The sequence below is a fragment of the Tricharina praecox genome (genome assembly GCF_024521635.1).
Source record: "Tricharina praecox strain CBS 144465 chromosome Unknown BZA05scaffold_5, whole genome shotgun sequence".
Lineage (NCBI taxonomy): Eukaryota > Fungi > Ascomycota > Pezizomycetes > Pezizales > Pyronemataceae > Tricharina > Tricharina praecox.
This window is the reverse complement of record NW_026250407.1, coordinates 1,078,774-1,100,028: the sequence shown is the minus strand read 5'-3', so window position 1 is coordinate 1,100,028 and position 21,255 is coordinate 1,078,774. Positions and strand designations below refer to the sequence as shown.

Sequence of the window (21,255 nt, the reverse complement as noted above, 5' to 3'; positions counted from 1 at the left end):
CTCGATGAGAGTCGAGGTGGACAGTGTCGTGGGTGTATCGGTGGATATTGCCATGATCCGGAGAGGTCGCATGCAATCGATGAATAAACAAATAAAAAAAAGGATTGTCGCCTCGGTCCCTTCGCCAGGGGTTGTGTCATGATTTCCCGCTCTGTTTGTAGGAGCATGACCTGCTGTGAGTAGCCAGCCCGGTTCTTGGATTGGGTTGGGTCCCGACAGGACCAGCGAGAAGAATACTACATCAGACCAGCAGAGACCCACCATGTCGTCTGTTGTGAATCGTGGTGGGGAGGGGGAGGGGTGGTGACGGAGAGGAATCGGGCCCACATCATCTGCCACGAAACCCCAGCGGAGGGTGTTTGTTTTGACAGATGTAACGAGGCTTTGCATCGAACACTGTCGATTACTACTCGTCCGGCCAGCCCAGATGGTAGGCCGCGACTTCACAAGGATCGGCTTTGACACTCTCATCACCATCTAAGCCGCCAGCGGTATATACCTTGGAACGTCCTGGACGACGGAGGAGTCCAGCCCGAGGTGTTTGGAGCAGACACCGCAGTCTAGTCAGATCCTCACCATGTTGGATGGAGTGAGCTGAGTTGGCTCGAGTTGGGCCTCCCTACATGTGTGCTTGGTTCGAGCTCTGCTCGTGGAGCAGTTTTGCTTCTATGAGTCGAGATCGCACGTGAGTTTCCGGCCAGGCTGGCTGGCCTCTGGCCTCGAGACGGCTCAATTGATATCTAGTGCTGCCCAGACGTGATGATCGGGCTGGGCTTTGGTCGGTTTGTAGGCTGCATGGCCTGCTGTGGGTGGCCAGCGCGGTTCTTGGGTTGGGTCACGACAGCGCCGGCGAGAAGAAGACTGCATCAGCTACCAGCAGAGACCAACCATGCCATCTGTTGTGAATCGTAGAGCGGGGAGGGTGTTTGCTTTGCCCGATGGGACGAGGCTTTGTGTCGATTTCTGCTCGTTCGGCCAGCCCAGCTGGTCGAAGAGGATCAGACTTGACACTCTCATCACCATCCAAGCCAGCGGTGAAGGCCATGGCACGTCCTAGACCACGACGGAGTCCAGTCCGAGGTGTTCGGAGTAGACACCGCAGTCTGGTCCACCATGTTGGATGGAGTGAGCTGAGCTGGCTCGAACATGTGTGCTTGGCATGAGCTCTGCTCGTGGAGCAGTTTGCTCAAATCACTTCTGTGACCCAAGCCCGCACGGCTCAGGCCACACCGTGAATTTGCAGTTGCGATTAACGGACTGAGCCAGCCCGGCCAGGCTGGCTGGCCTCTGGTCTCGAGGTGGCTCGATTGATATCCAGCGCTGCCCATACGTGATGATCGGGCTGGGCTTTCACTGCGATTGAAATTTACGATTTATTGTTTTTATTCACCGTAATAACAATGAATTTCCTGTTCCCCGGCGTCTTCCTGTACCACGTAGAGAAAGTCCAAGCTGGCGAGCCGGCTGTCGTCCCGAGTGATATCGTGTGCTGTCGACGCTGCACTGTCGAGTTTTTTCCTCAATAAAATTGTACTTCTCCCAGGTCCGAGGTGAGCTCAGCTGCGCGGAAGAAGAAGGTTGAGGAGTACACGCTGAATTTTTTTGAGTTTGGCGACCATAGGATTTCTGTTCACGGTTTACCGCGGTACGCGTGGCTTCCCTGCAGAGCCTCACTCTCTCACGGAGGAGCCTCACCACGGTCGGTTACCTCCACAGCCCTATGGGTCAAAGCCTACATCGAGGGACCTTGATGGGTGTATAGTGTACATCTTGAATTTCGGGTAAAATGGCCCAGGTCGATTTTCGATTCTCGATTGCCACGGGAAGACTTCCAGCTCACAAACTCACAATTCAGATCCCACCCCCTACGTCACGGTCAGTCACGAGCCTGCCCGCGCACATTCATCCCCGGACCCATCCATGCCATGCCGTTCCAGCCATCTCTCATTCAAGAACGTACAACGTTGTAGAGCGGCGAAATAGAGCTTGTGCCTGAATCCGGCTACCCCCGACGACTATTTGAAGGCCCTCTTCGGATCGATTCTTATCTACCTTCTCCACACTCACCCTCGCTTTCCACTCCTCCAACCAAAACTCCGCACAAGATCTACAACCAATTCACAAACAAACAACTTCTCCTCCCTTTCAACTCCCTTCTATACAAAGAAACAACTTCTTCTCTACATTCTTCAAGATGAAGTTTTCCGTCATCACCTCCGTGCTTTTCATGGCAGTCTCCGTGTCTGCCGGAAGCTTCTTCCAGCAGCAGTCCATCGACGTCCGTTCCGATGTCGGAGCCGGTCTCACGAAGGTCCCTGGAGCCAACCCTCTCTTCTACTGTGGAGACAACAGCAAGGATATCGTGAAGATTCAGAGCCTTAACTTGACGCCCAACCCGCCGCTTCCGTTTGTCTCCCACTCCTCCCCTGCTCTCAGTGTTTCTTCTGCTGTTGCTCCTTCATCTTCCCTACCGCCGAGGCAGCCAGACTAACATTTCGACAGTGGCAAGACGTTGGTTGTTGACGCGGTCGGCTCGCTCAAGAGCGCCATTACCAAGGGCGCCAAAGTCGATGTTTCCGTCAAGTACGGCTTGATCACCATGTTCAAGCAGACCGCAGACATCTGTGATAACCTCAACCAGGTGGACCTCGAGTGTCCCGTCAAAGCTGGAAAGTTGACTTTGACTAAGGCGATTGACATTCCGAACCAAATCCCCCCTGTGAGTCCATCCTCCTTCTCGTCCGATATTTGTTTTGGATAGTGGCTAATTATTGGGATAAAGGGCACCTACGTCGTGACGGCGAATGCTTATATGGGAGATGGCCGCCCCATCCTCTGCGTCCAGGGCGCGGTTCGCTTTACCTTGTCCGGCAAAGCCGTCTTCATCTAGATGGGCTTTTTTTTCATGATCATCTGCATGAATGTCTTTATGAGCTGTTTGTTTGACCTTTGATTTCTACTTGACTTCTGTACGATGGACCTTGGCGTTTTAGCATTGTGTTGCTCATGGACTGGTCTGGGGGGGGTTTTTTTCTCCTTGATTTTCGATAGCTGTTAATGATTTTTTGTAAATGACGGCGGGCTTGAATTCGGATAATGAATGGTCACGATGGCACGGATTCACTCGTTCATGAGCTGTGATATGGTGCTCTATCAAGCGGATCCTCTTCGATAGACTCTTCATCCGCTGTGTGGCGGGGCAGTGCACCCATGGTCTCACAGACGACGCCCACTGTGCCCCTCCGAAAGAATCATCTCCAACCACTCCCCGTCTATTATAGGCAAGTATTATACAGTGAAATCCGAACAGAATGCAATAACACGGTTGTAGAAGAAAGAAATAAGAAGCTGTTGATATCCGAAACAAATGCACCATGTCCCTTTTGAAATGTAGATGTGCGACATCGCCACTACCACTCACTCACTCCCACCGCGCCATCACAGCAGTGCATCCGCCGCCTCGTTCTTCAACGACAGGTAGGTTGTCCAGCAGATTCCTATCGTCGACGCGAATGGCTATATCCCCACATCGTCCGTCAGCATTCGAACCGAACCGAGGGGCAATGGAGAGGGGTAGCTCACGAGTTGGTATTGTAGGGGAACCAGGCGAAAGTTGATGATTTGCACCGCGGGCCAAAGGACATAGTTAGACTTCCTGCGTACTGTCAGCATCCGTCCGAACTTAATCTTTATTCCGGGGGGGGGGGGGGGGGGGGGGGTTTGGTTTTGGCGGGGGGAAGTTACAACGAGGGCATAAACACAACATTCATCTTCCTCCGCATAGCCTTCATATCGCCACCCTCGCACACCCCCATGAACACGAAGAACGCCGCCAAACTGATCGGCGAGAACACCACCTGGTCCAGCAGCACGCGCCACATCACCGCTGCCGTCTGGTGCCCTTCGGTAGTCGGAAACACGTCGGATAGCCAAGCGAACCAGGCGAGTTGGATGGGGGCCATCAGGAATCCTGCGCGCGCGCATGTCAGCGGGGGGAAATGGGGGAGGTAGCGGCGAGTGGTGGTAGAGGGGGAGGATGAGTACCCCAGGCCATGTATCGCACCAGGCGGTCGGCGTCGAAATGCGGGGCGGCGAAGAGCTCCGCCCGGTGCGTAGGAAGCGACTTCTCGCCGAGCTCGTGGATCTCGATGGACACGCGGTCGACCTTTTTGGGGTTCGCGGGGGCGACGCCGGCGTGGCGTCTGCGGTAGGCCGATACCGTCTGTGCTACCGTGTCGGCTATTCCGTTGAGGATCTGTGGCGGTCAGTATTCGGCCCGCGGGGTGGGAAGAGGGGTGGGAAGAGGGGTGCGGATGCCGGACCGAGTTGGTGATCATCGTGGTCAACATGGGCTTTGCGTCGAAGTGCGCCGAGAAGTTCCACGAGACATGGCTTATTCCGAAAAGCTGAAGGCCGAGGAGTAGGAGGTTTATGAATGGCTGTTGGACCCCGAGGACGATTAGAATACGCGGGAAGAAGAGATTCGGATCCTCGAGGTGGACATACTATTCGGCCGAAGACGTACGAATTGGTAAGCCGTCTTGCTCGGGTGCGGAAACCTAGGAGCATAGCTGGACACGAAGAAAGCGAAAGGGAAACGACAGTCGGTGACGTGGGGCGGATGGTGCGTGTGGGCTGTTGAAGCTGTTGTGGATGTTGTGATCGTGAAGTGAAGGGGACACCTTCGAGTTAGTTGGCGCAAGGGTTACAGGGGTGCACTTGTGAAAGAAGAGGACAGCAATATATGTGGAGAATGATTGGCTTGCAAGGGGCAGCAAAGGAGGTTTGAAGTGGATCGCCGAGGTTTGAGGGTCCTCAACTCCATGGAAGCAAATGAAGAGATGTCGCGACTTAGGGATTTCCATGACGATTCCGCCACGGCGGCGGCGGCGTGTCATGGCCATGAGAGCTCCATATACCGGTACCGGCACTCTATGTAGACCCTAGGCAGCATCGCGAGGTTAACCGTGCAGCACAGCCCTCAGGTAATGTCTGCAGCTGGCCGGCGGACAGTAAATGGGCACTATACCCTGGCCCTGTGGAGGAATACGTGTTTTTACAGTTTTCCGCCAATACGCAGAGGCGTTTACGCGAACGCTGGATATCTAGTTCTTGAAGACCTCAGGTCGTTTACGGCACATGACATCCACTTGGATTTTGGATGGATGCTGAATTTCGGCTTCAGTCGAGTGTTGAAGAAACCGACCGTGTGCCTTCTCCTCGTCCTGTATGCTCCAATAGTCTTTGAGAATACCTTGGATATACACCTGCTCTCCTCCCTCTGTTGTGGATGGTCCTGACTGAGTGAAGAATTCATCTCAATAGATTCTCTGATCTGTTTATCTTCAACGCTGGGTTAGACACGGTGAGAGCATATAAGCTCTGGCACCTGCTTAACGACTGCTCCCCGCTTAGCGCTACCTAGAAATTCGTTTAGCTTTGCCTCTATTTTCCCACTTTGGCTTGGCTGTCACAAAGCCGCCTTTCAAGCCACACACACTAGCTTGGCGCCACACCACCCGGTTCTCCTAATCTCAGTTCGGTCCGCATCCAACCCAGACTCCCTCAAACCCCAACACCCCGATTATCACGAACCTCCCACACATCGATAGCCCGCCACCACATCCACCCCGAACGCTCCACCCACCACCACAACCAAACAAACTCGCAATCATTTCTCTCGAATTTCCTTCGCTGATACGATCAAAGTGCATTACCATGGCTTGTAAGTAGTCCTCGTTTTCATTTTACGTGTGTGCTCGAATTTCGCTCCTTCTCTGCCGGCCTGATCCCGTCGAGCCTCAACCTCCCCGCGACGAACCACGATATACCACGCTCGTGGCTCGTCTCGTGAACCCTATATTCACGTGTCGATTCGTCTGCTCATTCATTTCATCCGCTTTCCTTCTTCCCTCTGCGTGTTGCGGGGCCGTGGCAGCCATCCGAGCCGGTGGTCGTGTCTCTTCAAGGACATCGTCGAGCTATGCTCCTCGCATCCCCGAAATGACCGCACTGGCCATTGACAGGACTTATCCTGTCGCCGATGCGTGCATCGGAGTCGCCTTGCTCTGGAGAACCTTCGCACTCATTCCGCTGCCCTCAATCTGTTTTGCGCTCGAGATATTGTTGCTGATAGTGGTGGTATAGCAGGTAGCATGGTACTGCCGCTGCAAGTTGTCGGCACACCCGTGTCGATCGCGGACACACATACATACTCCATGGCTACCGATCTTGCAGACCCTTCTAGCTCATCAGAAGAGGAGGACGACGTGGACGTATCGGATGTAGAACCACCAGACGACGTCGACGAGTCCGCGTCGACCGTCGAATCGAAACACGAAGAGGAGGAGGATGACGATGAACCTGATGTAGAAAGCTCATCGGAGGAGGACGATGTCGGATCCGATGATGGCGACTTCGAAGAAGACGAAGATGTACAAGAAGAGGAGGTCGAAGAGCAGTCTAGCGATGCTGAATCTGAAAAGGCATCTCTTCAGAGACCCTCGAAGGAGAAGGCTGCGAACGAGTATTATGAGAACCCAGACTTATACGGCCTACGACGGAGTGTAAGCCCTCTCCTATCTACCCTACTATCTTCGATCACTGTTCTAATCATCACGCTACAGGAACGCGCACGAAATACTCGAACACTGGTATGTGATGTATTTTCGACCCAGCCTACGGAACGATCAACTAACTATCACCAGGTTGACAGCAGCGGGGACTCGGAAAACAATGACGACGACGATGATGAGGACGAAGACGACTCGGAGCCGAAGAGCAGTCGACAGAAGACAAAACGAAAGAAGGCCCCTACAAGATCCGCAAAATGTAAGCTTCTGTCTGTCACAGTGCTAGCGGGGCTCAGCTGTAGCTAACCCCCTCTTCTCAAAGCATCCAAACTGCCGTCTCCTGTTCATTACGTCTCATCTGAAGATGAAGACAGTGACGAATATGGCACGAAGAAGAGACCGAAGGCTATGAGGAAACGACGAAAGATCGCAGTGGAAAGTGTTTCGCAGGCCACAGAAATCCGATTCTCCACAAGACGTGCGGCCGCGGCGGTTGCCAACTACAACGAGGATGATGATGATGAATTCGAAGAAGAGTATGCGGAGGAGGACAACGGGGAAGACCAATACCAGGTGGAAGAAGTTCCTAATGGCATTGACCTTGTCATTGGACACCGCATCAGAGAGGGCTTCGGTATGTAACACGGATTTCCCTACTGCAGCTTGAACTGACCTTCTGGTAGATGACACGATACCGACTGCCGACAAAGATAGACTGGAGTTCCAGGTACGTGTAATGCTCCCCGGTGCACCGTCACTTGGCTAACGACTGGACAGATCAAATGGCAAGGCGAATCCCACTATCATGCCACATGGGAACCTATGGACAACCTTGTAGGTCAGAAGGGATACCGAAAACTTGAGAACTATATGCGAAAGGTTGTTCTCGCGGATTATTGGATTCGGACGAACCCATCTACGACACCCGAAGAGATCGAACAATTGAACCTCAAGCAGGAGCGACGGAGGGAAGAGAATGCTGCATTTCACATCGTGGAGAGGGTCATCGCCCATCGTGACTTAGATACCGGAAGGCAGTATATGGTTAAATGTGTGCATCCCCCGCTATTCTCAACTGTACATTTTTGCTGATGCTTCTGAAGGGAAACGATTGACCTACGAGGCCTGCACCTGGGAGGAAGGTGATCTCATAATTGCGTTGGCACCTGAACAGGTGGACAAATACTGGAATCGATCCAAGACTGTGCAAGTCTCCAAGCAGTCGGAATCGAACGTGGCTACCAGACGAAGCTATAAGAAGCTAGAGGCACAGCCCTCGTATATCAAGAACGGCGAATTGCGGGATTTCCAGATGAAGGGCTTGAACTGGCTTGCCTACAATTGGACCAAAGGTCACAATGGCATCCTTGCCGACGAGATGGGGTTGGGCAAGACAGTTCAGACGGTTGCTTTCATGAGCTGGGTATGTTATCGCTGATCAAATACTTCTGGCAAAGTGCTGATTCGGCTGCTCTCTAGCTTCGCCACGACCGGCATCAGCACGGCCCCTTCTTGGTTGTGGTTCCCCTCTCGACTGTCCCTTCGTGGGCCGAGACGTTTGATAACTGGGCACCGGACATGAATTACCTCATCTATACGGGGTCTCAGGGTGCACGGAATATCATCCGAGAACACGAGTTCTACGTCGATGGGAACCCAAAGAAGCCCAAGTTCAACTGCGTGGTTACGACCTACGAGTATGTTATCAACGACTGGGCCAACTTGATGCCAATCCGGTGGCAGTTTATGGCGGTTGACGAAGCTCACCGGCTGAAGAACAAGGAGTCATCGCTGTACGACAAATTGAATCTCTTCAAAGCAACCAGTCGGTTGTTGATTACCGGTACGCCTCTTCAGAACAACCTGAAAGAGCTGGGCGCTCTGGTTGACTTCTTGATGCCCGGGAGGATCGACATCGATTATGATGTCGACCTGCAGTCCGTCGATGCTGCGAAGCAGATCGAGGCACTGCAGCAGACCCTCAAGCCATACATGTTGCGGCGGGTCAAGAAGTCGGTCGAGAAGTCCTTGCCTTCCAAGTCGGAGAAGATTATTCGGGTGGAGTTGTCTGACCTCCAGACCGAATACTACAAGAACATCATCACCCGCAACTATGCGGCGCTGAATGCTGGCGGGAACGGGCATCAACAGTCACTGTTGAACATCGTGATGGAGCTGAAGAAGGCCAGCAACCACCCGTTCATGTTCGCGTCGGCAGAGGAGAGGGTCCTCTCGGCGAATGCTACGAGAGAGGAGACCCTTAGGGCTCTCGTCATGAGCAGTGGAAAGATGGTCCTTCTGGACCAGCTACTTACCAAGCTCAAGGCCGATAACCATCGTGTACTGATCTTCAGTCAGATGGTTCAGATGTTGGATATTCTTGCCGACTATCTGAACCTGAAGGGGTACACACATCAGCGATTGGACGGTACGATCCCCGCTGCGGCCAGGCGTATTTCGATTGACCATTTCAATTCGCCTGGGAGCCCGGACTTCTGCTTCCTCCTCAGTACCCGGGCTGGAGGACTTGGCATCAATTTGATGACCGCCGACACGGTTATCCTCTTCGACAGTGACTGGAACCCTCAGGCCGATCTCCAGGCAATGGCTCGCGCTCATCGTATCGGCCAGAAGAACCACGTCATGGTTTATCGATTGGTGTCCAAAGACACCATCGAAGAGGAGATATTGGAGCGCGCGCGCAACAAGATGATCCTTGAGCACCTTGTCATCTCGTTGGGAGTGACCGACAAGGGTATAGTGGACCGAGTCAAGGACGGGAAGTCCGATAAGATCCCTTCGTCGGAGCTTTCGGCAATCCTCAAAGCCCGAGCATCGAAGATGTTCGAGGCCACAGACAACCAGAAGAAGCTGGAGGAACTGAAGATCGACGATATCCTGAGCACTGCCGAGGACCACATCACTCAAGCGGACACCGGGCTCGGGGGCGAAGGTGGTGACGAATTCTTGAAGCAGTTCGCGGTCACGGATTTCAAAGCCGATGTCTCCTGGGATGACATCATTCCCAAGGAAGAACTGGAGGCACTACGGGCGCAGGAGAAGAGCAAAGAGGAAGAAGACTTTCTCAACGAGCAGATCGAGATGAGCTCGGGCCGCAAGCGCAAACCGGTCGCAGACGGGGAGCAGGGGGGCCGAACGGCAAAGAGACGAGCGAAAGAGCTTTCTGCACGGATGACCGACAGCGACGACGAACCGGAATTCGATCCCGGCCAGCCCTTGAATGTTCGCGAGATTCGAAATCTATACAGGTCGTACACCCGTTACGGGCTGCTTGACGACTGTTGGAGCGAGATTCTCAAGGACGCGGGGCTGGAGGGACGAGATCCGGAGATGATCAGAGCTACCATCCATGACTGGATTCGCTTGAGTGAAGAGGCCATCCAAATGCATCGATCCACCCTGGGAGATGCCGGCAAGAAGGAGAAGAAGGCTGTTCTCTTCGACTACAAGGGCGCGAAGAAGCTCAATGCCGAGACGATCCTGATCAGACCAGAGGAGCTGAAGATCCTGAAGCGGGCTGTCGACGCTTGGGACGATCGCACGAAGTTCCGCATCAATGATGTCAAGCCAGTACACAACTGGTCTTGTGAGTGGGGAACCCGGGAGGATTCAATGCTCTGTGTTGGCATTGTCAAGCACGGGTATGGTGCGTGGACGGCAATCCGTGACGATCCGGAGCTTGCAATGCACAACAAGTTCTTCCTCGAGGAGCACCGTGTTGACAAGAAAGTGGAGCGAGGAAACGCAGAATCCCAGGCCAAGTCACCTGGCGCCGTCCACTTGGTTCGCCGAGCAGACTACCTGCTTGGTGTCTTGAAGGAGCGTGTGGAGATGGGCTTGAGCCGTGCGAGAAAGTCACCGTCAGATGCCTACCGCCACCTGAAGCGCAACGGGGGCACGTCCTCCGCCTCACCGGCACCGCGAATTAAGAAGACGAAGTCCAAGGGAAGAGATGCCCCCACCGACTCCCGCCGGCCACGAGATAAGATCCGTGAGCCGAAGAAGAAACGTCGGCACGAAGAGGACGACGGAAGCAAGGTGGTCCGGAAGAAGCGTCGCCCATCGATGGAACAGGATAGTCCGCGCTTGGAAGTTCGGGGGAAGCCTGCAGCGTCGCCAGCGAATGGCACGCCTACTTCCAGGCCATCCCACCTCCGGAAAGACGGTTCTACCCAGAACCTAGATGAGACGTCTCGCGATCTGACGAGGAACGAGAAGTTGGCAGTTGTATGCATCCCTTCAATCCGACAGTTTGGAAAAGTGCTAACGGTTTTTTTTTGCAGACCAAACTGCGCAGCTCTCCCGAGGTCAAGCACAGTCTTGACGTCCTGTCCGGGGCGATGAAGGACAAGGACAAGACCCGCCGGAGCCAGGGCTTGATGGAATGCGTCTCCACGGTAGGAAACTACATAGCCCAGCATTCGAAGAAGGGCTCTCCCGAGTACGAAGATCTCTGGTAAGTTCGGCAAGCCCATCGCGCAATGTCTCATGCTGACTCGCCCCCGTAGGTACGTTTTTTGGAGGTTTCACTGGACTTCCCAGAAGAACCCATGGACGGCACTGGAGACCTTCTACTCGAAGATTGCCAGCTCGAAGGCGGAGAAGAAATGATACGACAGGAGACCGGTACTGCGCATGGGCTTGAACCTGCCAGTTCTTCCGGCTGGAATGTGATGCTGATCTTTGGCTACACCATTCCGCGTCTGCTCCTGCTCGTTGATCTTGAATTTCCTTTGATGATGGTGATGTATCATTATAATAGGTGGGTTGCTTGGGTCTGCTTTATATTTGTAGCGTTCTGTTTTACCTTTCGAATGCGATGCGACTTCAAATTCTTTTTCAATTACCTGTCCGGCGATTGGGTGGGGGTTCCATTTAATCGATCAAGGCGTTCTCTGTTCTATTTCCGCATAGTTGTCCTTCTACTCTTGAAGTAACCGCTTGGTTTCTCCTTTTTTTCTTTTCTAGGCGGGGCGTGGGTTTTGCTTTGCTTTTCATTCCCGATTGTGTGTAAATGTAGTTGGTTCTACCGTCAGCCAAATGGGGTTTTGGGGGTCTGTTTCTGTTTTCTGCTTATCTGCTTGGTTTGTATAATAAGTCAATGTCGTGGATGAAGGGAAGCTTTGAGGCCTACGGAGAGATGGGTTCGTATAGGACTGGGACTACAAGTTGATGATGGTGATGGTGGCCGTAGGGTCTAGTGTGGTTGGCGTGTTGGAGTATCTTTCTGTCTGGCCTGTCTATAGACATGAAGAGAAGAGTGATATCGTCTCGTTCACGATGGCCTGTGGGGTGATGAGTGAATGGGAACATGTGAGGATCTCGTCGAGAGTGCCAGCGCCAGTGAGTGATGTGATGTGCTGTGTAATTTGGTTCACAACACAGCATGGGCCTAGAAGTCCATCCATCTAGGAGATGGCGGGTAGGCTTTCGTGCCAGGTTCTCGGCCAGCTCAATTCGCCCGGCGAGGCCGCCCCCACGCATGTAGGCATAAACATCCGGACGCTGGAGAGATAAGTATGTAGGAAGGTAGATCGCCATCTCAGCCCCGGTTTCCAGACGGGGGTCGATCATGTACGTTCTCGAACCCCCCCACGGGCTATGGGCCACGGCTTGCTAATCACTTCGTTGAAGTTCGGCCGCCCCTGCTGCCGCATCCGGCGGAATGATACAGGTGGCAGGGTGTCCCACAGATATCGCTGTGGTGTCGCAGTGGCGATTGTGCGAGTTACTTTACCGTGTACATCACACGTAGTAGTTGGTGGTGGGGCACCGTATACCTACGTACCTACATAGACAGTTCCCGACAAGCCGCACCGCACCGGTGGATGAGTGAGCCCTGAAGATGACGATGACATATCGCCGAGGTCTGGTCGCGCGATCTGGGAGGCGCCGTAAGGATGGAACTTCACGGAAGGGACATGATTTGCCATAGGTAGGCTACCGAGTACATAGCCGTTTCATAGCGGAATGGGACAACGAGTGGGTACACCGTTGTCGTCGTTGTCGTGGGGATACTCTACTTAGGTGGAGCTCGATACATGGGACAAATACTCGAACCGGAGTAACACCAGTACGCACAGCTATCTACCTACATAAGGTAGGCCATCTCTGTCTGGTCCTGGGCCCCGATAGATTGTACATAACTGTCTCGTGCTCGAGCTTAATGGAATTGCCGGATGTCCGTCCGAAAATCCTCCATACTTTGTGCTTCACACGAGTGACTCCGTCGTGACTGCCCCCGTGAGTGAGTGATCGACGCGTAGATAATAAAGGGCCGGCTGTTAGCGAAATGCGGAGAACCCGAGCCGTGCCATGCCGAGACGAGGCGGAGTGATCCGCAATGTTCTGTTCTGTTTTATCCGAGCCCACTCACGCTGAGATCAATTCAGTGAATTGGGAGATCGCCTGTCATAAGCACCTAATAGCTATCTCTTCAGGCTATATAAGGTAGGTGTCTTCCCCCACAGCACGCTCCGTCGCTCCGGGCCTCCGGCCCTTGCATCGTACCTACTGTACCCTGGGGTCAGGAGCTCGTGAAAGCAAGCAGCAGGCAGGCAAGTAAGCTTGAGCTCAGAGCGGCTATCCACGGCAGGGCAGGGCAGCGCAAGCTCCAACGCGACGCAGGCCGTCCGTCCACCTACCACCAGCAACACCAGCCCTCCCACCACCATCTCAATCCCCCTCCTCATCCTCTCCTCTCACAATCACTCCTTCCGAAAAATGCGACCCCTCCTTCTTCGCCCGCTCCTCCGTCGCCCGCTCCAGCGCAGCTTCAGCACGCTCCCGCCGCGCCTAGCAATAAAGCCGTTCCTGCTGGCCGACATCGGCGAGGGCATTCGCGAGTGCGAGGTGATCCAGTGGTTTGTCGAGCCCGAGGCGCGCGTCGAGCAGTTCGACAAGCTGTGCGAGGTGCAGAGCGATAAAGCGTCTGTCGAGGTGTGTACCTACCTACTTAACCTACATAACCTACGGGATGGGAGAGAGGGAAAGGGAGAGGGAGATTGGCTAACGAATTGCGGGGGACGGACGGTTAGATTACGAGTAGGTTCGATGGGGTGATCAAGAAATTGCACTATCAGGCGGGCGAGATGGCGATTGTGGGGAAGGTATGTTTGTGTGTGTGTGTGTGTGTGCGTGCGTGTGTGGGTGTGTATAGAGGTGATTGGTGGGCTGCACCTATGATGATATGGCGGCGGGCTAACACCCCGCGTTTCGCTGGCACTATATAGCCACTGGTGGATATCGACCTAGCGGCGGAAGTCGCGGACGATCCGCAATTGGGCCCGTCGGGGGAGCCGTCCACGTCCACGCCCACGCCATCTGAAAATGGCGGGTTGGCGGTGGCGGCGGGGGGTGCGGGTGTGTCGGAGACCGCAGCAGCTGGAGTGGCAGCAATGGCAGCAGCTGCAATACGTACGCCGGCGGAGATAGCAAGGAACGAAACCTTGGCCACACCAGCGGTCCGAAGGATCTCGAGGGAGCTGGGCGTTGATATCGCTGACGTCACGGGCACGGGGAAGGATGGGCGGGTGCTGAAGGAGGATATTACGAGGTTTTCGGAGGATTCGGCGGCGGCGGCGGCGGGTGCAGAGACGGCTGCCACCACTACTCCCACCACCACCACTACGACACTGGCGGCAGCGGCGGAACAGCAGGACGAGCTCATCCCGCTGACGCCGATCCAGCACCAAATGTTCAAAGTGATGACCGCCTCACTGAGCATCCCACACTTCCTCTACAGCGACGAAGTCGCCCTCGACGCACTCGCGCGGATCCGCGGCACGCTCGCCAGCACACAGCGGCTAACATACATGCCGTTCATCATCAAAGCGGTTTCGGTAGCACTGTCCGAGTACCCGCTGCTCAACAGCCGCGTCTCCATCACGGCAGGCGCAAAGCCGCAGCTCATCCGCCGGCCCATCCACAACATCGGCGTGGCGATGGACACGCCGCTGGGCCTGCTGGTGCCAAACATCAAGGACGTGGCACGGCACAGCATCGTGAGCATTGCAGCGGAGCTTCTGCGCCTACAAGCTTTGGGCGCAGCGGGCAAGCTGGCGCCCGCGGACCTGGCCGGCGGAACAATCACGGTCAGCAATATCGGGAACATTGGCGGGACGGTTGTGGCACCAGTGATCGTGCCGAGCGAGGTGGCAATTCTGGGTATGGGCCGCGCACGGACTGTCCCCGCGTTCGACGACGCGGGCGAGCTGGTTAAGCGCTCTGTCGTCAACTTCTCGTGGAGCGCGGATCATAGGGTCGTTGATGGCGCGACTATGGCGCGGATGGCGGCAAGGGTTAGAGAGCTTGTGCAGGAGCCGGAGAAGCTGCTGGTGGCGCTGCGTTGAAGTGATCAGGGAATTGGGGGGGGGGGTTGTACGTATTGATTGATTGTGTACGTATTGATTGATTGTGTACGTATTGATTGATTGTGTACGTATTGATTGATTGTGTACGTATTGATTGATTGTGTACGTATTGATTGATTGTGTACGTATTGATTGATTGTACGTATTGATTGTGTACGTATTGATTGATTGTACGTATTGATTGTGTACGGACGGATTGGGCTGGATTGGATTGGATGGGGGTTGAGGATACCATAGATTCGCTATAATGGAGCAAGAGTTTACGTTACATATTCCCGTCAAGCATACACCATCAAGCACACAGTCAAGCACACAGTCAAGCACACAGTCAAGCACACAGTCAAGCACACAGTCAAGCACACAGTCAAGCACACAGTCAAGCAATACACCCAAGCATACACCCAAGCCTGCACCCAAGCATACACCGTGGATCATATGATGTGTATTTGGAGGTCATAAAGCACTCAACTTTCAAGGCGTACTTTATTTTCTACATATAGATTCCATTCGCTCCATTGGAAACTGTGGGGCATGAAGCATGAAATAGTGGGGGGGAAGAGACGCCTCGAGAGTCGAGGCGGACAAATAGCAAAAACCCCGAAACCCACCCTCCCTTCCCTTCAGAAGGAAAGAAAGAAAGTTTGAACGGCCGAAAAAGAAAGAGAGAGAGCGCCGAGGACCGAAGTTCGAACGTTGATAATTTATAAATAAATAAATAAGAACACTGCAAAAAAACAAATCGCAGAAAACAAACATCACGCCCACGCCCACGCCAGACAGCCCAAAAAGAAGTCCCAGTACAGAAGTTGCGCTCGAAAAGAAAAGAAAAAGAAAAGGAAAAAGGAAATTCATTCACTCAACTCAACGTGGGGCAAAAAAAAGTCCCCACAGACAGGCTAAACGCAAAACCAAACGGAATGTCCAGGAAGTAACAAAAAAAGAAAAAGGCTTTGGTCGAGGGAAAGTCAAAAAACTTTAATCAATAGAAAAAAAGGCAAAAAAAAGGAAAACCTCAAAACCACAACCCCCCCTTTTTCGCTATCATACATGCTCGTCCATGACTCTGGTAACCTGATCCATGGAAGCATCCTTCACCGAATCCAGCGTCCCACCGACATCGATAGGGATAACGTCCGTCTCCGTCTCATCGGGCTCCTCGAGCGCCTCGAACTGGCTCGCTACCATGTCGTCCTTCATGTAGTGGCCCTTCCGTGCGCGGACGCGCGAGAGCAACAACTCCTTGTCGGCGCGGAGGTAGACGAACCGCATGACCACATCGTCGGCTTCGCGACCCGCGAGTCGGATCACGTCGCGGTATTTGCGCTTCAGGCAGGAACAGGTTACGACGCAGCCGGAAGCACCGTTCTCGAGTTCGCCGACGGCTTGCTTGCGGATCGTTTCGAGCCAGTCCCAGCGGTCGTCGTCGGTCAAGGGAACGCCGCTGGCCATCTTGTCGACGTTGCTTTGAGGGTGGTACTACACACATCAGATCCTGTCAGCGAGGGAACGGTGGTGGAAGAAGAGGAGGAGGAAAAATGTGGCAAAGCGGGTAGACATACGTCGTCGCCTTCAATGTAGGGCAAGTCCAATTGCTTCGCCAGGTGGAGGGCCACCGACGATTTTCCGCAACCAGCTGGGCCGGTGATGATGAAGATGTGCCGGTACGACGGCCGCGGAGTAGGTCGAGAGTGTACTTTGCCCATCGAGCGCAGAGATGGTGTTGAGGATGTTGAGGGAGCAACAAGGCTCCCTACGGGCTCGTATTTAGTGAGCATCGTGGACGTCTGGCGGAGCTTTCGATTCGTTCAAAGGTTGAAGACTTTCTATGAGGTGGGTGAGGTGTCCGTTTGTGAGCAGTTGGGTAATTGAATGCTCTAGGACGACCAAGGTGTATGTAAGAGCAGGCAGTAAAAGCAATTGCCAACCAGGAGGTGACGATGTTGACTCTTTAGCAGTCGGACTGGCAGCAGCAACAGGAGAAGTAGCGGTAGTAGCGGTAGTAGCAGGAGTAGCGGTAGCAGGTAGCAGTAGTAGGTATGTAGTTCCAGGGGGCGGAAGGGTGCAGTCTTTCGTTTGTATATATGGATGGTCGAGCACGGTATGGTCCGGATGAGTAGTGGGGTGAGGGAAGGGGGAGAAGAAGCAATTGGCGTGACGGGAAGAGTGGGGAGGCATCTGAAGCTTTTTAAGTAGGTAGGAGAATATGGGGTCCATCGGTGGAGGAGCACCGTGCTCTTGCTTAGCAGATGGAAGTAACATGGTGCGCCCGCCGCTCAGGATGTGTGTGTCTGAGTGTGTGTGTGGTGTGTGGTAGTTGGTGTTCTTGGTAAGACCGGCCTTTCGAGGGACTCGGGGGGGGGACCTTTCCTCGGCAGAAAAGCCATGGGCCAGGCAGAGTCACGAGGGTACACGGGGTTTCTGGGAACCGACATCATCATCATCATCATCATCAGCATCAGCATCATCGAGGCTTCGCTGCCCAGCCGCTCGCTCGCTCCCCCATCCCCCTCCAAGAAAGTCTGCCGTGCCGCACGGGGTTTATTTTTTCCATACTTTAGGCGCAGTTGCGGTGCAGTGGAGGTAGTGGTGGTGGAGGTGGTGGTGGTGGAGGTGGTGGTGGTAGTGGTGGTGGTGGTGGTGGTGAAGGTGGTGGTGGTGGTGGTGGAGGAGGAGGAGGAGCGTTGGGATTGGGTCCGCGGAAGAGCTTCAGCTCCATGACCAGGTCCATCCAGAATCAGAGACACACCCCGCATTGCAGGGTACGTTGGAATCAGACAGGCGACCAGTACGAAAAATGGACAAATCTATGGCATGTCTGGGTATATCCATCCATCCAGATTCGCGCGAACCGGGGTTTATGCGGAGACAGGGCAGCAAAACGAAAAAAAAATAGCTCGCTCTCTGTCTCACTCTTCCGTGATGGCTGGCTGGCTGTCGGGCTTTGTCTCGAGTGTTCCCTCTCACTCTCACTCTCACTGTCACTCCCGGAGACCTAATCACGCTCACGTTCTGTCGCGAGTCCCAATCACTCCATCGTATATTGAAGGGCGCGCGTGCGAGTAGGTTGGGCCCGGCGAGGCGGGCCACAGAAGAGGGACCAAAGCGGGAATAATTTCGCGGACGTGGGATGACATGATGCAGCAGTAGAGTGGTAGAGTAGTTACATGGCGCTTGGAGAAGCGTGGGGGAACGGGGAGGGGGGGGCGGGGTGGAGGTTTGGGGTGGGAGGGGAGGCATGATGTATGACGATCCCTTGAGTAACCACCAAGAGGGCAGACCACTCTAGAGCGCATATGTACACCGAGAGTGCAACTCTTCAAAAAGTAAAGAAAAGAAGAAGAAAAAAAACACATACATATCATACATACATGCGGCTGCGTATGTAGAGTGTGTATAAGAGGTCCACTAAGTCCTCACAGTTCACTGCGCTGCGCTACTAGTACCTCAGTAAGTACCCAGAGTTACCTACGGTACCCTGCCTAGAGTAAACTGGGTAACGGCTGGCTGGAGAAAACCAGAAAAACTAACCCCCCCGGAAAGATTTCGGACGGCGGTCCCTGGGTGTTCCCTGGGTTGCGTCGGAGCGTGTGGCCCGCCGACGGAGTGTTGTTGATCGTGGAGGCGCAAGGGCAGCAGGCAGCAGGCGGCAGCAGGCAGTCCGGAAGATCCGCCACGCTTTTCTCCACTCTCTGTGTCTCCGCGTTCCTTTGCTTCCGGGCTCTTTCGATTCTCCCCTGTAGGTCACACCGATGGTGGGGACGAGCAACTTCCGTCTATATGGAGCAGCATATGTATGAGTATATATGTACACATGTACATATATACACAATCCCACATCATGATCCACATCTATGTGTGCATGGTGCTCCCTGAAATTGGGCTGCGAGTCTGTGGGTCAAGATCCGAACGGGCTTCCGGTCAGCTCGGATCAACCGGCCTTGCCCTGCTGGATGAATGACGAAACAAGATGGCCACACCGAGGATGTAGGCTTTCTGGCCGAAAGCAAACTATTATGCCTCCAGAGTACTAGTACTAAGCACCTTGCCATGAGCAGCGGCGGCGGCGGCGATGTGGGTGGGGGTGGGGAGAATGAGGGGGAGGAGGAGGGGGGGCGAAGGACCACGACGAGGAGGAGGGGGCAAAGGACGAAGCCCGTTGGACGGACGGATGGGAACCACCAGAACGAGAGCGGCGGCGGCGGCAGTGATCTCCGAACGTCCATTCGAGCGATAGCGAGCTCAGGTCTGGTGCGTGATGGTGGTTGTTTTTTGCTTTTGGGGAGCAAGCATGCGGCGATAGCCGAAATCTCTTGGGCGATGGTGCATTGCGGTGGTTATGCAGCTGTTGGTTCTGGTTGGGGCGTTGAGGGGGGCGTTGAAGACTTTACTACCGTATAGACTCTGCGGTGACCATCATGCTGCAGACACCTAACTGCGTGCATAGGTATAATACGGTAGACTGCTGCTCCTCTAGCAGCTACCGTACTCTAGTGCCCTATATCGCAGACAGCGTGCTCGACCGATTTGACTGGTGGCCGAGGCGAGACGAGACGAGAAAAGACGAGACGAGACCACACCAAAGCACATGCACACCATGACACAGCACACATGAACGGCGTGCCACTGGTGGGGCATTACTATGTAGGCAGTCAGTATGGACGCCGGCCTTCGCGGAAGAGGAGGAGGCGGGACAAGCGCAACAGTACAGTAGGGAGGTACTTAGGTAACTTGTAAGTAGTTCATACGGCCAATTGGGCTGGATAGAGTACCAAATACTTTGGTGGGTTGCCCTACTTCACTCCAAGGGCCTCATGTGGTAGTCGTGTACGGTACTATATGGTACTATAGCACCGCAGAGTAGTAACCAGTACCGTACTTTGGTGGGTGACCTCAGCTCGAATCGTTCCCGACCGAAAGCCCCACATACACAGGTATGTACGGTCACCATGTCCGCCCGCCCCCCCGCCGCGGCGTGCTCCCGCCCCCACACCAGCACCCTACCCTTCCGTGCCGACCGTGTCCGCGCCTCCCTCATCCTTCGTTCCTTCTTCCTCTGGCGCAAGCTCGTGCCGACCAATGGTCTTGCCGACGGCGAAATCCAAGTCGCCCTAGCTGGATCAGGTGAATCCCGTGTGGCCCAGAGATGGGAACATCTGGGACGGCACGAGCTGATTCGCCCGGGACAGCCACCGCAAGCAAAAAACTGGGGTGCATGAGCGCTGTGATGGCCTCTGTGCGACGCTGGCCACGAAACAACCCACGCGGGGACGACGGCCAGCGAGCTAGACCGAACGGGCGTAGGCGCCAGCGTGCACATCGAAATATGTGGAGATGTATTGGATCTGAGTAGGAAGGGGGGCCCTTTGTATCGTACAGCGTAGGTATGCGAGTGCTGCGTCGGTTCGCTGTGGATGATACGTGTATCTAAAGAGTGCATAGCAGCCGCATCACCTGTGCGTACGCCGTACTTGGGTGCACGAATGGTGGAGTGGTGTAGAGGATAGTACGCAGCCCAATACCGGTACCAGTGGATGGAGGAGAGTGCGTGTGTTTGTGAGTTTGCGTTTGTGTTTGCTTCCGCTTCTGTTTCCGCTTCCGCCTCGTCTTCTTCCTCTTCCTCTACACGCCACGGTGCTTCATATGATGGCTATATCGATATCCATCCAGCAATCCAGTCATCCATCCAGTCATCCAGCAATCCATCCATCCAGCACGACAACTCACGGTTCAGCCCACAGCTCGCAGCTCACGGATTCGAAACAGCCATGCAAGGCAATGCGAAGGCACGAATTCGGGGGCTTTGCATGTGAGTGCATACCGCGCATCATCTGTATCGTATCGATCAACGGCCTGCCTTATGTGATGAGTGGTCGATCCAGGACTCAATCAATCGGATTCGACTTCACGCCGCCGCCACTGCTCCACCTCTCGGTGGATTGAGTGCTATGTATGCGGAGGAGGCAGCGGAGCATGTTTCAATCCATCACGAGACGGTGTATGGACAAGTAAGTGTATATATAAACTTTATATATATATACGGCGGCTGCGGTTGGGCAGGGATGGATCGGATGCGACGAAGGCCAATCCCCTCGATTCCTTTCGGATGGACTGGCAAAGAAGCAACTCAGGATAGAGTGTGTCCCTCCTTACTTCGAGTTGCGTGCGTAGCCTGCTCGAGTAGCGGATGTGTTGGTTGGTTAGTCTGTGGTTAGTTTGTGGTTGGTAGGTTGACGTGCATCGGCGACGAAAGAAGCCAAAAGACTGAGGAGAAAGAAGCAAGCAGATAAAAT

The 21,255-nt window shown here is 54.3% G+C and overlaps 8 protein-coding genes across 8 annotated transcripts; 3 read left to right on the top strand and 5 right to left on the bottom strand.

Annotated features, from left to right (window-relative positions):
- The first annotated feature begins 1,828 nt into the window (after nt 1-1,828).
- Nucleotides 1,829-3,119, top strand: BZA05DRAFT_390202 (putative Phosphatidylglycerol/phosphatidylinositol transfer protein). Its single transcript, XM_051482867.1, has 3 exons — nt 1,829-2,406; nt 2,503-2,719; nt 2,783-3,119. The coding sequence occupies exons 1-3, from the start codon at nt 2,195-2,197 to the stop codon at nt 2,888-2,890; spliced, it is 537 nt and encodes a 178-aa protein (XP_051342184.1). The 5' UTR covers nt 1,829-2,194; the 3' UTR covers nt 2,891-3,119.
- A 16-nt stretch (nt 3,120-3,135) lies between these two features.
- On the bottom strand, nt 3,136-4,972 carry BZA05DRAFT_390199 (uncharacterized protein). The gene is made up of 6 exons (XM_051482866.1): nt 4,507-4,972; nt 4,323-4,439; nt 4,045-4,255; nt 3,745-3,970; nt 3,583-3,655; nt 3,136-3,516 (listed from the first exon to the last, which is right to left on the bottom strand). The coding sequence occupies exons 1-6, from the start codon at nt 4,567-4,569 to the stop codon at nt 3,439-3,441; spliced, it is 768 nt and encodes a 255-aa protein (XP_051342183.1). The 5' UTR covers nt 4,570-4,972; the 3' UTR covers nt 3,136-3,438.
- A 1,246-nt stretch (nt 4,973-6,218) lies between these two features.
- BZA05DRAFT_442633 (P-loop containing nucleoside triphosphate hydrolase protein) lies at nt 6,219-11,204 on the top strand (the record flags this gene model as incomplete). The annotated part of the gene is made up of 10 exons (XM_051486765.1): nt 6,219-6,566; nt 6,627-6,653; nt 6,708-6,831; nt 6,895-7,206; nt 7,256-7,299; nt 7,350-7,623; nt 7,676-7,995; nt 8,052-10,820; nt 10,877-11,049; nt 11,102-11,204. 10 exons carry the CDS (start codon nt 6,219-6,221, stop codon nt 11,202-11,204), a joined length of 4,494 nt encoding a protein of 1,497 aa, XP_051342182.1.
- A 1,827-nt stretch (nt 11,205-13,031) lies between these two features.
- On the top strand, nt 13,032-15,105 carry BZA05DRAFT_390193 (2-oxoacid dehydrogenases acyltransferase-domain-containing protein). The gene is made up of 3 exons (XM_051482865.1): nt 13,032-13,532; nt 13,631-13,702; nt 13,826-15,105. The coding sequence occupies exons 1-3, from the start codon at nt 13,317-13,319 to the stop codon at nt 14,942-14,944; spliced, it is 1,407 nt and encodes a 468-aa protein (XP_051342181.1). The 5' UTR covers nt 13,032-13,316; the 3' UTR covers nt 14,945-15,105.
- Nucleotides 15,106-15,414: 309 nt separating this feature from the next.
- Nucleotides 15,415-15,915, bottom strand: BZA05DRAFT_222501 (uncharacterized protein). The gene has a single exon (XM_051479737.1). The coding sequence runs from the start codon at nt 15,815-15,817 to the stop codon at nt 15,449-15,451; it is 369 nt and encodes a 122-aa protein (XP_051342180.1). The 5' UTR covers nt 15,818-15,915; the 3' UTR covers nt 15,415-15,448.
- On the bottom strand, nt 15,912-17,051 carry BZA05DRAFT_222498 (P-loop containing nucleoside triphosphate hydrolase protein). The gene is made up of 2 exons (XM_051479736.1): nt 16,525-17,051; nt 15,912-16,441 (listed from the first exon to the last, which is right to left on the bottom strand). Exons 1-2 carry the CDS (start codon nt 16,738-16,740, stop codon nt 16,007-16,009), a joined length of 651 nt encoding a protein of 216 aa, XP_051342179.1. The 5' UTR covers nt 16,741-17,051; the 3' UTR covers nt 15,912-16,006.
- On the bottom strand, nt 16,990-17,814 carry BZA05DRAFT_222493 (uncharacterized protein). Its single transcript, XM_051479735.1, has one exon. The coding sequence runs from the start codon at nt 17,716-17,718 to the stop codon at nt 17,239-17,241; it is 480 nt and encodes a 159-aa protein (XP_051342178.1). The 5' UTR covers nt 17,719-17,814; the 3' UTR covers nt 16,990-17,238.
- Nucleotides 17,815-18,354: 540 nt separating this feature from the next.
- On the bottom strand, nt 18,355-19,067 carry BZA05DRAFT_390187 (uncharacterized protein). Its single transcript, XM_051482864.1, has one exon. The coding sequence runs from the start codon at nt 19,012-19,014 to the stop codon at nt 18,802-18,804; it is 213 nt and encodes a 70-aa protein (XP_051342177.1). The 5' UTR covers nt 19,015-19,067; the 3' UTR covers nt 18,355-18,801.
- Between the last annotated feature and the right edge of the window lie 2,188 nt (nt 19,068-21,255).